The sequence below is a fragment of the Oncorhynchus nerka genome, linkage group LG7 (genome assembly GCF_034236695.1).
Source record: "Oncorhynchus nerka isolate Pitt River linkage group LG7, Oner_Uvic_2.0, whole genome shotgun sequence".
NCBI lineage: Eukaryota > Metazoa > Chordata > Actinopteri > Salmoniformes > Salmonidae > Oncorhynchus > Oncorhynchus nerka.
This window is the reverse complement of record NC_088402.1, coordinates 80,423,247-80,438,096: the sequence shown is the minus strand read 5'-3', so window position 1 is coordinate 80,438,096 and position 14,850 is coordinate 80,423,247. Positions and strand designations below refer to the sequence as shown.

The following is a 14,850-nucleotide window of genomic DNA, read 5'->3' as shown; positions in this document are numbered from 1 at the left end:
GAATTAGAACATTAGAATTAGAATGTAAGATCAATAGAATTAGAACATTAGAATTAGAATGTAAGATCAATAGAATTAGAACATGTTTTTACAGTATCTCTACAAGAGGGACTGTGTCACAAAGGAGTCTCCTATAACTGGCCTAATATAAGGGGATTTTCAATAAATGTAAGTTCATAAAGCTGACATGACACATCTATAAGCACATTATGTTTTAGGATGATGGAGGTTCTGCTGCTCCGACTGCTCTGTCATGCACTGGAAGTGGAACTTTCATGTATACACAGAGAAATCCTAGTTTTACTAATTGTCACATGCAGAGAGAGATATATGGAGAAACTATGGGCCTATTTAACAGTCAATAGATATTTAAAATTCAATTGATGCATGTTTCAAAGAAGAGGCAGTATTAGTGCTGGATCAGCTTTAAACAAAGCTCATGCTCTGCTGCTGGTCCTACTCAGCTCATGATTCTTAACTGTGCATGTCATGCATTGTTGTTATTGTTGTTGCTGTTGTTGTTGTGTGTGTGTGTTGCTCAGTAACCAAGGCGAAGGAGTGGCGGAGTGACACTACTCACGGCAGAGCTCAGGCGCCTCGTCGCTGTTGTCCAAACAGTCGTTGTCACCGTCACACTTCCATCGCTCCTGGATACAGCGGTTGTTCTTACAGGCAAACTCTCCGGGCTGACACTGAGGAGGAGGGATGTAGGTGGGGTTGGCTAGGGAGAGAGAGAGAGAGAGTGAGGAAAGGAGAAGACTGTTACGGACACTCTAGTAGAGCAACGTCTCAATGTCAGCTGTTCATATTCGGGAAATATGGGATGCATTTATCTACTTATGAGGGCTATTAGAACCAATTCAGCTGAAGAAAGCAGGTCTGAGACATTCGTTTCTCCACTCACCAGCTTAAACATGGACATTCCATACAGCATCCCAGATCAACTTAAAATAATATTTTAACATATTCTAATTGAGACCATCCCAATGCATACCTTTACAGGTGACATTGTCGTCATGCAGTATCTGGTCGTCAGCACAGCCACAGGACCTGCCATCAGGGATAGCCAGACACAGACTGCTGCAACCACCGTTTTTCACACGACACAGGTTGGTGCCTATTGAAACACCAACAGAAGACAGGCAGACAGGGTCGTTAGCATTATTACCAAGCTCATTTCCTATTTGGGCCATTAAAGTATTAATTTATTCATGCATTCATTCATTCACATCTAGGCTAGCTAAATCACTGACACATTATAACCTTTTACGAAATTTGTTTTGGCATGTGTTATGATGACATTTTATGACTTGCTTGTTCACTGTCTTGTATAGTGTTACCTAGTGTCACCCATATAGTGTTACCTAGTGTCACCCATATAGTGTTACCTAGTGTCACCCATATAGTGTTACCTAGTGTCACCCATATAGTGTTACCTGGTGTCACCCATATAGTGTTACCTAGTGTTACCCATATAGTGTTACCTAGTGTCACCCATATGGTGTTACCTAGTGGCGCCTAGTGTCACCCATATAGTATTACCTAGTGTCACCCATATAGTGTTACCTGGTGTCACCCATATAGTGTTACCTAGTGTCACCCATATAATGTTACCTAGTGTCACCCATATAGTGTTACCAAGTGTCACCCATATAATGTTACCTAGTGTCACCCATATAGTGTTACCTAGTGTTACCTGGTGTCACCCATATAGTGTTACCTAGTGTTACCTAGTGTCACCCATATAGTGTTACCTAGTGTTACCTAGTGTCACCCATATAGTGTTACCTAGTGTTACCCATATAGTGTTACCTAGTGTTACCCATGTAGTGTTACCTAGTGTCACCCATATAGTGTTACCTAGTGTTACCCATATAGTGTTACCTATAGTGTTACCTAGTGTCACCCATATAGTGTTACCTAGTGTCACCCATATAGTGTTACCTAGTGTCACCCATATAGTGTTACCTAGTGTTGCCCATATAGTGTTACCTAGTGTTACCCATATAGTGTTACCTAGTGTCACCCATATAGTGTTACCTAGTGTCACCCATATAGTGTTACCTAGTGTCACCCATATATTGTTACCTAGTGTTACCTATATAGAGTTACCTAGTGTCACCCATATGGTGTTACCTAGTGTTACCCATATAGTGTTACCTAGTGTTACCCATATAGTGTTACCTAGTGTCACCCATATAGTGTTACCTAGTGTCACCCATATAGTGTTACCTAGTGTCACCCATATATTGTTACCTAGTGTTACCTATATAGAGTTACCTAGTGTCACCCATATGGTGTTACCTAGTGTCACCCATATAGTGTTACCTAGTGTCACCCATATAGTGTTACCTAGTGTCACCCATATAGTGTTACCTAGTGTTGCCCATATAGTGTTAACTAGTGTCACCCATATAGTGTTACCTAGTGTCACCCATATAGTGTTACCTAGTGTTGCCCATATAGTGTTACCTAGTGTCACCCATATAGTGTTACCTAGTGTCACCCATATAGTGTTACCTAGTGTTGCCCATATAGTGTTACCTAGTGTCACCCATATATTGTTACCTAGTGTTACCTATATAGAGTTACCTAGCATTATCCATATAGTACTTTCCATTAAAGTTACCTTGCTGCTGGTGAGCGTCATACACACGGATCTCGAAGAGGGGTGGTCGTTCATTTCGGAGCAGCGTGACAGTGCTGGTGGTGGTGTCCAGTTTGAAGATGCTGCCGCCACGGTACTCGTTCCAAAACAGGAAGTGCTTGTAGTGACACAGGCCGAAGGCGTGGTTCAGCTCACTTCCCTCATACACCATCTGACCAATGAGAGAGAGAAAATTATCATACAACACAGATCATGACCCCTGGTCATGGTGAAAGTCAAAAGCATAGAAGCCTCTTTTTTATATATACATTTTGGGAGTATTTGGGGAGTATTTGCTGACACTTGATTTAGACAGTTTGGCAATCAGATGGGATATAGGCAGGTGGGAGAAACAGTAGGAGTGTGGATGTGGTGGGGAGATTTGTACATGTGTGATCATTAGGGTTAGGTCTAGGCTTAGTAAGCAGTCTAACTGACCTTGCGCTCTGTGGTGTTGAGGTAAACCATCTCGATGCGGTCGTAGTATGCATCCACCCAGTACAGGACACCCTGCGGGATGTCCAAACTCAGGCCGTTGGGCCACAGCACTGTCTTACTGGTCAGCAGGACCTGGTCATGCGAACCGTCCATCCACGCCTTCTTGATCTTCCCTCGGTTAGTCTTCTTGGGGTCCTCCTCCCAGTCTGTCCAGTACATCCACCTGGAACACAATCACACGTTCTGTTAGAGCATTACTACGTTTGCAAACTGCAAGTAACTTTCCTGAAATTCACAGGTTTTCCAGAAATCTCCCAAAAAGTGTTCCCCCAGGAATCCTCCAACCAGCATTTCTGGAAAACCTAGGAATTTGGGGAAATGTACAGAAATATTACCATACATTCTCATAGGGTGATGTCTGTGTGAGATGGATACTATAGCAATAGAACATAAGGAGGGCATAATGTCTGACCCGTGCTGGGGGTCCACGACGATGGCGCGAGGGTGGGTCATCTTGCCCTCAATGAGGGTCTTGCGTGTTTGAGAGGCCTTCTCCAACCTGGCCACACTGATGGTCTTCATGGGCCCGTCGTCTGTCCAGTATAGGTTACCTGCCATCCAGTCTACCGCTATCCCCTCCACGGTGTGGATGCCTGAGGGAAGGAAAGAAGGGAGGAAGGGACAGAAGGATAGAGGAAGGGATAGAGAGAGCGAGAGAGAGAGCGAGAGTGACTTTCTACTAGGGCTTGGTATTGGCAGGGACCTTTGTATCACAATTCCTAGGTAGCTATCTGATACATCTCGTGATTCTATACGCATCACAGTTCTATATGAATTGCGATTTGATTTTGTAATAGGGTGGAACAGAGGGTTGTTGTAATGCATTTGATGTGAAACACTATGGTACCAGATCAGTCCTCACCATCCTTCAGGATGGTGTCTCTCTCGGTGCCGTCGATCTTCTGCCGTCCAATTATATAACTCACGGCGTCAGCGAAGTAGACGAATTCGCTCTCGGCGTGGAAGTCCAGCGCCCTTGGGTTCATCAGGTTCTCAATGGGGATCATGTACTCGTCTGGGACCTTGGCATTCATGTCCATGCCACGGATGATGCCAGGGCGGCCCTTACCGTACACCAGGAACAACTCATGTTCAGGTTCTGCAGAGGGAATATCAGAAAACATTCCATCATTGTCATGGGAACATCGCTGAACGGTTAGTTACAAGATTGGAGAAACACAACAACGAGACCTTTTCTGTCCAAAGAGTATGTCGTGGTTATATAAATGGTACATTTTTTTGCTTCGAGAAATTATATTCAACTCATATTGCTACTACATAAATTGCAGGTCTGTTCTGTATGGAGTTCAATGCTGAGCTGAGATGTGCTGTTGTGTGTGATTTCCATGCTATGCTCAGTGTATGGCATTCAATTCAATTCAATTAAAACTTAGAAAGTACTCACTCTTGCAGGACTTCCCATCGCTGCCCAGGCTGAATCCAGAGCGACAGCGGCAGGTCCAGGTCTTGTGGCTGTTCCCCAGCAGACAGAGGTCTGAGCAGCCTCCTGGCTTCTTAAACTGGTCCGGGGCACACGCATGACTCTTCTCTCTCACTGGGCACCAGCAGACAAGAGAGGGGTCAAGGGGCAGTGGTCAGAAGTGAATGATCAGCACTAGGCACCAACATGGCTACAACTAGATACAGACAGATAGATACTCTTCTGGACTCCTCCAACCAGGATTTCAGGAAAACAGTACCATCATTTTGCTGCCCTAGGCCTGTACCTAGATGGAGGTTGGCGTGTCTGGTGGTACATGTGCAGGGCTGGAACAAAAACCTGTGCACACTACGTTCCAAACTTCATGGCAAAGATTGTCCAATTCCTACAGCGGCTGTTCTGGATATATGCATGGGGGTTTGTGGGTGTGAACTTACCTGGGGGTTGGCGTCTCTGATGGTACACGTGCAGGGCGGCGCCGCGGTCCACCCTGGTAACCACCGTGTAGTCAGAGGAGTTGAAACGGTTGATCCGGATCACACTGGTCTTAGCGGGGTTTAGGTTGCCTTCGTCTGAGTTGGTGGCGTACAGGTAGTTCTCAAACACCGTCAGCCCATAAAGGTGTTCAATCTAACAGATTAACAACAGAAACACAGTCCGAGTTGGTGTCTGTATGTGTATTGTGTATGTGTGTATGTGCGTGTGTGTGTCCTCACCAGCAGGCCCTGTATGATGGTGTGTCTGTTCTTGCCTTCGTAGTCCACCACCTCTACGTAGTCCAGGTAGGCATCAGCCCAGTAGACCAGCCTGTTGACCAGGTCCAGGGTGATACCGTGGGGGAACACGATCTTACTATCCACCAGCTTGGTCCGGTTCTGACCGTCCATGTCACAACGCTCCACCTTGGGAGTTTGACCATAGTCCGTGAAGAATACCTTCCTGTAGGGAGCGAGTTGAGGTAGAGGAGCGAGGGGAGGTAGAGGAGCGAGGGGAGGTAGAGGAGCAAGGGGAGGTAGAGGAGCAAGGGGAGGTAGAGGAGAGAGGGGAGGTAGAGGAGCGAGGGGAGGTAGAGGAGCAAGGGGAGGTAGAGGAGCAAGGGGAGGTAGAGGAGCAAGGGGAGGTAGAGGAGCGAAGGGAGGTAGAGGAGAGAGGGGAGGTAGAGGAGCGAAGGGAGGTAGAGGAGAGAGGGGAGGTAGAGGAGCAAGGAGAGGTAGAGGAGAGAGGGGAGGTAGAGGAGTGAAGGGAGGTAGAGGAGAGAGGGGAGGTAGATGAGCGAAGGGAGGTAGAGGAGCGAGGGGAGGTAGAGGAGCAAAGGGAGGTAGAGGAGAGAGGGGAGGTAGATGAGCGAAGGGAGGTAGAGGAGCGAGGGGAGGTAGAGGAGCAAGGGGAGGTAGAGGAGCAAGGGGAAGGTAGAGGAGCAAGGGGAAGGTAGAGGAGCGATGGGAGGTAGAGGAGCAAGGGGGGTAGAGGAGCGAAGGGAGGTAGAGGAGAGAGGGGAGGTAGAGGAGCGAAGGGAGGTAGAGGAGAGAGGGGAGGTAGAGGAGCGAAGGGAGGTAGAGGAGAGAGGGGAGGTAGAGGAGAGAGGGAGGTAGAGGAGTGAAGGGAGGTAGAGGAGAGAGGGGAGGTAGAGGAGTGAAGGGAGGTAGAGGAGCAAAGGGAGGTAGGGAGAAGAGAGGGGAGGTAGAGGAGCGAAGGGAGGTAGAGGAGCAAAGGGAGGTAGAGGAGAGAGGGAGGTAGGTAGAGGAGAGGAGAAGGGAGGTAGAGGAGTGAAGGGAGGTAGAGGAGCAAAGGGAGGTAGAGGAGAGAGGGGAGGTAGAGGAGTGAAGGGAGGTAGAGGAGTGAAGGGAGGTAGAGGAGTGAAGGGAGGTAGAGAGCAAAGGGAGGTAGAGGAGCAAAGGGAGGTAGAGCAAAGGGAGGAAGAGGAGCAAAGGGAGGTAGAGGAAAGGGAGGTAGAGGAGTGAAGGGAGGTAGAGGAAAGGGAGGTAGAGCAAAGGGAGGTAGAGGAGCAAAGGGAGGTAGAGGAAAGGGAGGTAGAGGAGTGAAGGGAGGTAGAGGAAAGGGAGGTAGAGCAAAGGGAGGTAGAGGAGCAAAGGGAGGTAGAGGAGCAAAGGGAGGTAGAGCAAAGGGAGGTAGAGGAGCAAAGGGAGGTAGAGCAAAGGGAGGTAGAGGAGCAAAGGGAGGTAGAGCAAAGGGAGGTAGAGCAAAGGGAGGTAGAGGAGCAAAGGGAGGTAGAGGAGCAAAGGGAGGTAGAGCAAAGGGAGGTAGAGGAGCAAAGGGAGGTAGAGGAAAGGGAGGTAGAGGAGTGAAGGGAGGTAGAGGAAAGGGAGGTAGAGCAAAGGGAGGTAGAGGAGCAAAGGGAGGTAGAGGAGCAAAGGGAGGTAGAGCAAAGGGAGGTAGAGGAGCAAAGGGAGGTAGAGCAAAGGGAGGTAGAGGAGCAAAGGGAGGTAGAGCAAAGGGAGGTAGAGGAGCAAAGGGAGGTAGAGCAAAGGGAGGTAGAGGAGCAAAGGGAGGTAGAGGAGCAATGGGAGGTAGAGGAGCAAAGGGAGGTAGAGCAAAGGGAGGTAGAGGAGCAAAGGGAGGTAGAGGAGCAAAGGGAGGTAGAGGAAAGGGAGGTAGAGGAGCGAAGGGAGGTAGAGCAAAGGGAGGTAGAGGAAAGGGAGGTAGAGGAGCGAAGGGAGGTAGAGGAGCAAAGGGAGGTAGAGGAGCAAAGGGAGGTAGAGGAGCAAAGGGAGGTAGAGCAAAGGGAGGTAGAGGAGCAAAGGGAGGTAGAGGAGCAAAGGGAGGTAGAGGAGCAAAGGGAGGTAGAGGAGCAAATGGAGGTAGAGGAGCAAAGGGAGGTAGAGGAGCAAAGGGAGCGGGAGCAAAGGGAGGTAGAGGAGCAAAGGGAGGTAGAGGAGCAAAGGGAGGTAGAGGAGCAAATGGAGGTAGAGGAGCAAAGGGAGGTAGAGGAGCAAAGGGAGGTAGAGGAGGAAAGGGAGGTAGAGGAGCGAAGGGAGGTAGAGCAAAGGGAGGTAGAGGAGCAAAGGGAGGTAGAGGAGCAAAGGGAGGTAGAGGAGCAAAGGGAGGTAGAGCAAAAGGAGGTAGAGGAGCAAAGGGAGGTAGAGGAAAGGGAGGTAGAGGAAAGGGAGGTAGAGGAGCAAAGGGAGGTAGAGCAAAGGGAGGTAGAGGAGCGAAGGGAGGTAGAGGAGCGAAGGGAGGTAGAGCAAAGGGAGGTAGAGCAAAGGGAGGTAGAGGAGCAAAGGGAGGTAGAGCAAAGGGAGGTAGAGGAGCAAAGGGAGGTAGAGCAAAGGGAGGTAGAGGAGCGAAGGGAGGTAGAGCAAAGGGAGGTAGAGGAGCGAAGGGAGGTAGAGCAAAGGGAGGTAGAGGAGCGAAGGGAGGTAGAGGAGCGAAGGGAGGTAGAGCAAAGGGAGGTAGAGGAAAGGGAGGTAGAGGAGCAAAGGGAGGTAGAGCAAAGGGAGGTAGAGGAGCAAAGGGAGGTAGAGGAGCGAAGGGAGGTAGAGCAAAGGGAGGTAGAGGAGCGAAGGGAGGTAGAGCAAAGGGAGGTAGAGGAGGGAGGTAGAGCAAAGGGAGGTAGAGGAGCGAAGGGAGGTAGAGCAAAGGGAGGTAGAGGAAAGGGAGGTAGAGGAGCGAAGGGAGGTAGAGGAGTGTGTGGGGATATTAAATTGAGGAAAGGGAGGACTGACCGCATTATAATGTACTTCTTCAATTTATATTTGACCCCTCACATTCAAGATGCACCAAACCATTTTGACATGCCAGCATCAACAAGGGTAAGTGATCATGCATGTTGCATGTGTGTGTATGTCTTAGAGGAGGAAGTGTTCTGACTGACTAAGGGCTGGGTGGGCAGTCACCTGACTAACTAAGGGCTGGGTGGGCAGTCACCTGACTGACTAAGGGCTGGGTGAGCAGTCACCTGACTGACTAAGAGCTGGGTGGGCAGTCACCTGACTAACTAAGGGCTGGGTGGGCAGTCACCTGACTGACTAGGAGCTGGGTGGGCAGTCACCTGACTGACTAAGGGCTGGGTGAGCAGTCACCTGACTGACTAAGGGCTGGGTGGGCAGTCACCTGACTGACTAAGGGCTGGGTGGGCAGTCACCTGACTGACTAAGAGCTGGGTGGGAAGTCACCTGACTGACTAAGGGCTGGGTGGGCAGTCACCTGACTGACTAAGGGCTGGGTGGGCAGTCACCTGACTGACTAAGAGCTGGGTGGGAAGTCACCTGACTGACTAAGGGCTGGGTGGGCAGTCACCTGACTGACTAAGGGCTGGGTGGGCAGTCACCTGACTGACTAAGGGCTGGGTGGGCAGTCACCTGACTGACTAAGAGCTGGGTGGGCAGTCACCTGACTGACTAAGGGCTGGGTGGGCAGTCACCTGACTGACTAAGAGCTGGGTGGGCAGTCACCTGACTGACTAAGGGCTGGGTGGGCAGTCACCTGACTGACTAAGAGCTGGGTGGGCAGTCACCTGACTGACTAAGGGCTGGGTGGGCAGTCACCTGACTGACTAAGAGCTGGGTGGGCAGTCAACTGACCAGAAGGACCAAGGGGAAGTACACAAGAAAGCATCTCAGGGCACTTCTTAGGGGTCTCTGGGGTTGTTATCGCGGTAGTGCTCACCCCATGAGGGGGTCCAGGGCGATGCCTTTAGGGTTGTAGAGCTCCTGATCCAGCAGAGTGACACACGTCTGGCCGTCGACATTGCACACAAATATACGATCGTCCACGTTGTCCTCAAAGTAGAAGTTTCCTGTCAGCCAGTCAATAGCCATCTGCTCCACATCTGGTGGGATACAGAAAAGAGGTTACAGTTCCTTGCAAAAGTATTCACCCCCTTTGGCATTTTCCTATTTTGTTGCACTACAACCTGTAATTGAAATAGATTTTTATTTGGATTTCATGTAATGGACAGACACAAAATATTCAAAATTGGTGAAGGGAAAGATTTTTTTTTAATTACTTGTTTCAATTTTTATTTATTTTTTAAACCTGAAAAGTGGTGTGTCCATATGTATGCACTCCCTTTGCTATGAAGCCCCTAAATAAGGGGCCATCCATATGTATGCACTCCCTTTGCTATGAAGCCCCTAAATAAGGGGCCATCCATATGTATGCACTCCCTTTGCTATGAAGCCCCTAAATAAGGGGCCATCCATATGTATGCACTCCCTTTGCTATGAAGCCCCTAAATAAGATCTGGTGCAACCAATTACCTTCAGAAGTCACATAATTAATTAAATAAAGTCCACATGTGTGCAATCTAAGTGTCACATGATCTCAGGGTATATATACACCTGTTCTGAAAGGCCCCAGAGTCTGCAATACCACTAAGCAAGGGGCACCACCAAGCAAGCGGCACCATGAAGACCAAGGAGCTCTCCAAACAGGTCAGGGACAAAGTTGTGGAGAAGTACAGATCAGGGTTGGGTTATAAAAAAATATAAGAAACTTTGAACATCCCACGGAGCACCATTAAATCCATTATTAAAAAATTGAAAGAATATGGCACCACAACAAACCTGCCAAGAGAGGGCCGCCCACCAAAAATCACGGACCAGGCAAGGAGGACATTAATCAGAGAGGCAACAAAGAGACCAAAGATAACCCTGAAGGATCTGCAAAGATCCACAGCGGAGATTGGAGTATCTGTCTATAGGACCACTTTAAGCCGTACACTCCACAGAGCTGGGCTTTACGGAGGAGTGGCCAGAAAAAAGCCATAACTTAAATAAAAAAATAAGCAAACACGTTTCCTGTTTGCCAAAAGGCATGTGGGGGACTCCCCAAACATATGGAAGATGGTACTCTGGTCAGATGAGACTAAAATGTACCTTTTGGCGATCAAGGAAAATGCTATGTCTGGCACAAACCCAACAACTCTCATCACCCCGAGAACACCAGTGAAGCATGGTGGTGGCAGCATCATGCTGTGGGGATGTTTTTCATCGGCAGGGAAACTGGTCAGAATTTAAGGAATCATGGATGTCGCTAAATATTTCCAGAGATTTGAGACTGGGACGGAGGTTCACCTTCCATCAGAACATTGACACTAAGCACACTGCTAAAGCAACACTCAAGTGGTTTAAGGGGAAACATTTAAATGTCTTGGAATGGCCTAGTCAAAGCCCAGACCTCAATCCAATTGAGAATCTGTGGTATGACTTAAAGATTGCTGTACACCAGCGGAATCCATCCAACTTGAAGGAGCTGGATCAGTTTTGCCTTGAAGAATGGGCAAAAATCCCAGTGGCTAGATGTGCCAAGCTTATATGTGCTGCAAAAGGTGGCTCTACAAAGTATTGACTTTGGGGGGTGAATAGTTATGCATGCTCAAGTGTTCTGTTTTTTAAATGTATTTTTCTAGTTTGTTTCACAATAAAAATATTTTGCATCTTCAAAGTGGTAGGCATGTTGTGTAAATGAAATGATACAAGCCCCTCAAAATATATTTTAATTCCATGTTGTAAGGCAACAAAATAGGCAAAATGCCAAGGGTGGTGAATACTTTCTCAAGGCACTGTTAGTATGTGGGTGATACAGGCAGAGAGATGTTTTCATTATTTTGGAACTTTTGTGAGTGTAATGTTTATTATCTACTTCACTTGCTTTGGCAATGTTAACATATGTTTCTCATGCCAATAAAGCCCTTAAATTGAATTGAATAGAATTGAGAGGAGAGCAAGAGAGTTCGAAAGAGAAGGCAACACAATTAGCAACACAATTTGACCCAACCAAATCATGAGAAAACAAAAAGATAATTACTTGACACATTGGAAAGAATTAACAAAAAAACAGAGCAAACAGAGCAAAAATGTTATTTGGCCCTAAACAGAGAGAACACAGTGGCACAATACCTGACCACTGTGACTGACCCAAACTTAAGGAAAGCGTTGACTATGTACAGACTCAGTGAGCATAGCCTTGCTATTGAGAAAGGCCGCCGTAGGCAGACATGGCTCTCAAGAGAAGACAGGCTTTGTGCACACTGCCCACAAAATGAGGTGGAAACTGAGCTGCACTTCCTAACCCCCTGTCCAACGTATGACCATATTAGAGATACATATTTCCCTCAGATTACACAGATCCACAAATAATTTGAAAACAAACCCAATTTTGATAAACTCCCATATCTACTGGGTGAAATACCACAATGGCAATCACAGCAGCAAGATTTGTGACCTGTTGCTACAAGAAAAGGGCAACCAGTGAAGAACAAACACCATTGTAAATACAACCCATATTTATGCTTATTTATTTTCCCTTGTGTACCCTTAACCATTTGTACATCGTTACAAGACTGTATATATACGTAATATGACATTTGTAATGTCTTTATTGTTTTAAAACTTCTGTATCTGTAATGTTTACTGTTTATTTTTCTTGTTTATTTCACTTTTGTGTATTTTCTACCTCACTTGTTTTGGCAATGTTAACACGTTTCCCATGCCAATGAAGCCCCTTGAATTGAATTGAGAGAAAGAGAGAGAGAGAGAGAGAGAGAGAGAGAGAGAGAGAGAGAGAGAGAGAGAGAGTTAGAGAGAGACAGAGAGAGTTAGAGAGAGACAGAGAGAGAGAGAGAGAGAGAGAGTTAGAGACAGACAGAGAGAGAGTGAGAGAGAATTAAAGTGAGAGAGAGAGAGTTAGAGAGAGAGTGAGAGAGAGAGAGTTAGAGAGAGAGTGAGAGAGAATTAAAGTGAGAGAGAGAGAGTTAGTGAGAGAGAATTAAAGTGAGAGAGAGAGACAGAGAGAGAGAGAGAGAGAGAGAGAGAGCGAGTTAGAGACAGAGAGAGAGAGAGAGCGAGAGAGAATTAGAGTGAGAGACAGAGAGAGAGAGAGAGAGAGAGAGTGTTAGCAAGAGAGACAGAGAGAGCGAGAGAGAGAGAGAGAGAGGAGACTAAACAAGAGCCGCATTGTAATTTAGGAGTTCCTGTCATGGTGTTACATTGGCTAGTCTAGAGGGTTGTCCACCACTTGAATGGAGTGACATACTTTGAGAGAAAGAGGGGAGGGGAGAGGAGAGGGAGAGAAGGAGAGAGACAGCGAGACAGACAGAAAAAATATTGGCGCTGAACTGACCCAAACACAGCCCATTAGCCCAGCCCACCCAGTGGGAGAGAAAGAGATTAACCCTCTCCACCAACCCACAGCCTGCTTGGTGACCTGACATGCCCCAACCCTGACTAACAACCCTGCCTCATTCATATACCCTTTTCACACAACTGAGTTGAGCCAAGCCGAACCAAGCCAAGCCAGGCGGTGCAGGTTATGTATCCACCATAGTTGCTGGAACGGTGCTTAAAATGACAAGGTTAATCAGAGACAGCCCAGCAAAATACAGTTGGAATCGGTATGGTAGTGTAGAAAGAAAGGGTAACACTCGCTCTGTCTGAGCACTGACTGACTGCCTGACTCTCTGGCTGACTGGCTGAATAGCTAGCTGACTGACTGGCTGCCAGACTCACTGGCTGAATGGCTGGCTGAGAAGATTGACAGCAGAATGAGGAAAAATAGCTGGGTTTGAATTAAATGCTAATAGTGTTATTTTGGAGGCTGTGGTTCGACCCTCTTGGTTTCTTCCAGCTGACTACCCGAGCAAGGGCTAGTCTCTGACCATGAGAGTCTATCTGTGAGAAGGCGGTTGGGAAGGGAGTGTGGAGGGGCAGTTCCACAGAGAGACCTAGCCTGTCCCATCCACCCCCCTGTAGCTAGCCTGTCCCATTCCACCCCCCAGTAGTTTGCCTGTTCCATTCCACCCCCCTATAGTTTGCCTGTTCCATTCCACCCCCCAGTAGGTAGCCTGTCCCATTCCACCCCCCAGTAGTTTGCCTGTTCCATTCCACCCCCCCCTGTTCCATAGTTTGCCTGTTCCATTCCACCCCCAGTAGTTTGCCTGTTCCATTCCACCCCCCCTATAGTTAGTTTGCCTGTTCCATTCCACCCCCCTGTTCCAGTAGTTTGCCTGTTCCATTCCACCCCCTATAGTTTGCCTGTTCCATTCCACCCCCCTATAGTTTGCCTGTTCCATTCCACCCCCAGTAGCTAGCCTGTTCCATTCCACCCCCTATAGTTTGCCTGTTCCATTCCACCCCCTATAGTTTGCCTGTTCCATTCCACCCCCCCTAGTAGTTTGCCTGTTCCATTCCACCCCCAGTAGTTTGCCTGTTCCATTCCACCCCCTATAGTTTGCCTGTTCCATTCCACCCCCTATAGTTTGCCTGTCCCATTCCACCCCCCATAGTTTGCCTGTTCCATTCCACCCCCCTGTTCCATTCCACCCCCAGTAGTAGCTATAGTTGCCTGTTCCATTCCACCCCCCATAGCCTGTTCCATTCCACCCCCCCCCTTGTAGTTTGCCTGTTCCATTCCAACCCCCTATAGTTTGCCTGTTCCATTCCACCCCCCTATAGTTTGCCTGTTCCATTCCACCCCCCAGTAGTTTGCCTGTTCCATTCCACCCCCTATAGTTTGCCTGTTCCATTCCACCCCCAGTAGCTAGCCTGTTCCATTCCACCCCCAGTAGTTTGCCTGTTCCATTCCACCCCCCTTGTAGTTAGCAGCCTGTCCCAGACAACCACCCCCCGGTATAGTTTGCCTGTCCCATTCCACCCCCATCCCAGTAGTTAGCCTGTCCCATCCAAACCACCTATAGTTAGCCTGTCCCATCCTACCCTCCTGTAGTTAGCCTGTCCCATCCCAACCACCTAAAGTTAGCCTGTCCCATCCTACCCTCCTGTAGTTAGCATGTCCCATCCCACCCCCCTGTAGGTGGCCTATCCCATCCCACCCTGTCGTGCCTAAGAGCAGCCCTTAGCTGTGGGATATTGGCCATATCCCCACACCCAGTTGGCCTATCCCATCCCACCCTGTCGTGGCCTTATTGCTTAATGATAGACTGTCCCCATCCAAACCACCTATAGTTAGCTGTCCCAGGGTTCTGTGACTTAAAATGACTTTTTTCGTGAGTCCCATGGTAGGTTTGGCCACTTCCAAAGACAAACCCCAGGTTGGATGACTGAACAATGTTAAACCATGCTGCTACAGGGCTATTCCACAGTGGCACAGAGATAGCCTGTTCCCAGATCTGTTTGTGCTGTCTTCCTATGGTCATTGTCACACCAATGGCACGATAGCACAGACATGTGCGAGACCCGGCTAGGGCAGAGACATCTGGGCCTGTGATGTGTCCCCATTCCCCTGGTCTACAGAGATTCAAAATAAAAGGCCTGCCCCGCTCTTATTTTACCAGGCTAGACAATTT

At 48.3% G+C, this 14,850-nt stretch overlaps 1 protein-coding gene across 1 annotated transcript in view; it reads right to left on the bottom strand.

The window, feature by feature from the left end:
- The window catches only part of LOC115122977 (low-density lipoprotein receptor-related protein 1-like), a 298,647-nt gene that overhangs the window by 167,229 nt on the left and 116,568 nt on the right, over positions 1-14,850 (bottom strand). The window contains exons 8-17 of the mRNA XM_065021093.1: positions 9,213-9,375; positions 5,303-5,525; positions 5,024-5,216; positions 4,551-4,694; positions 4,008-4,244; positions 3,558-3,738; positions 3,086-3,308; positions 2,630-2,819; positions 995-1,117; positions 581-721 (exon numbers count right to left, since the gene is read on the bottom strand). Of these exons, the coding sequence (XP_064877165.1) occupies positions 581-721; positions 995-1,117; positions 2,630-2,819; positions 3,086-3,308; positions 3,558-3,738; positions 4,008-4,244; positions 4,551-4,694; positions 5,024-5,216; positions 5,303-5,525; positions 9,213-9,375 (1,818 nt within the window). The remainder of the gene's footprint in view (positions 1-580; positions 722-994; positions 1,118-2,629; positions 2,820-3,085; positions 3,309-3,557; positions 3,739-4,007; positions 4,245-4,550; positions 4,695-5,023; positions 5,217-5,302; positions 5,526-9,212; positions 9,376-14,850) is intronic.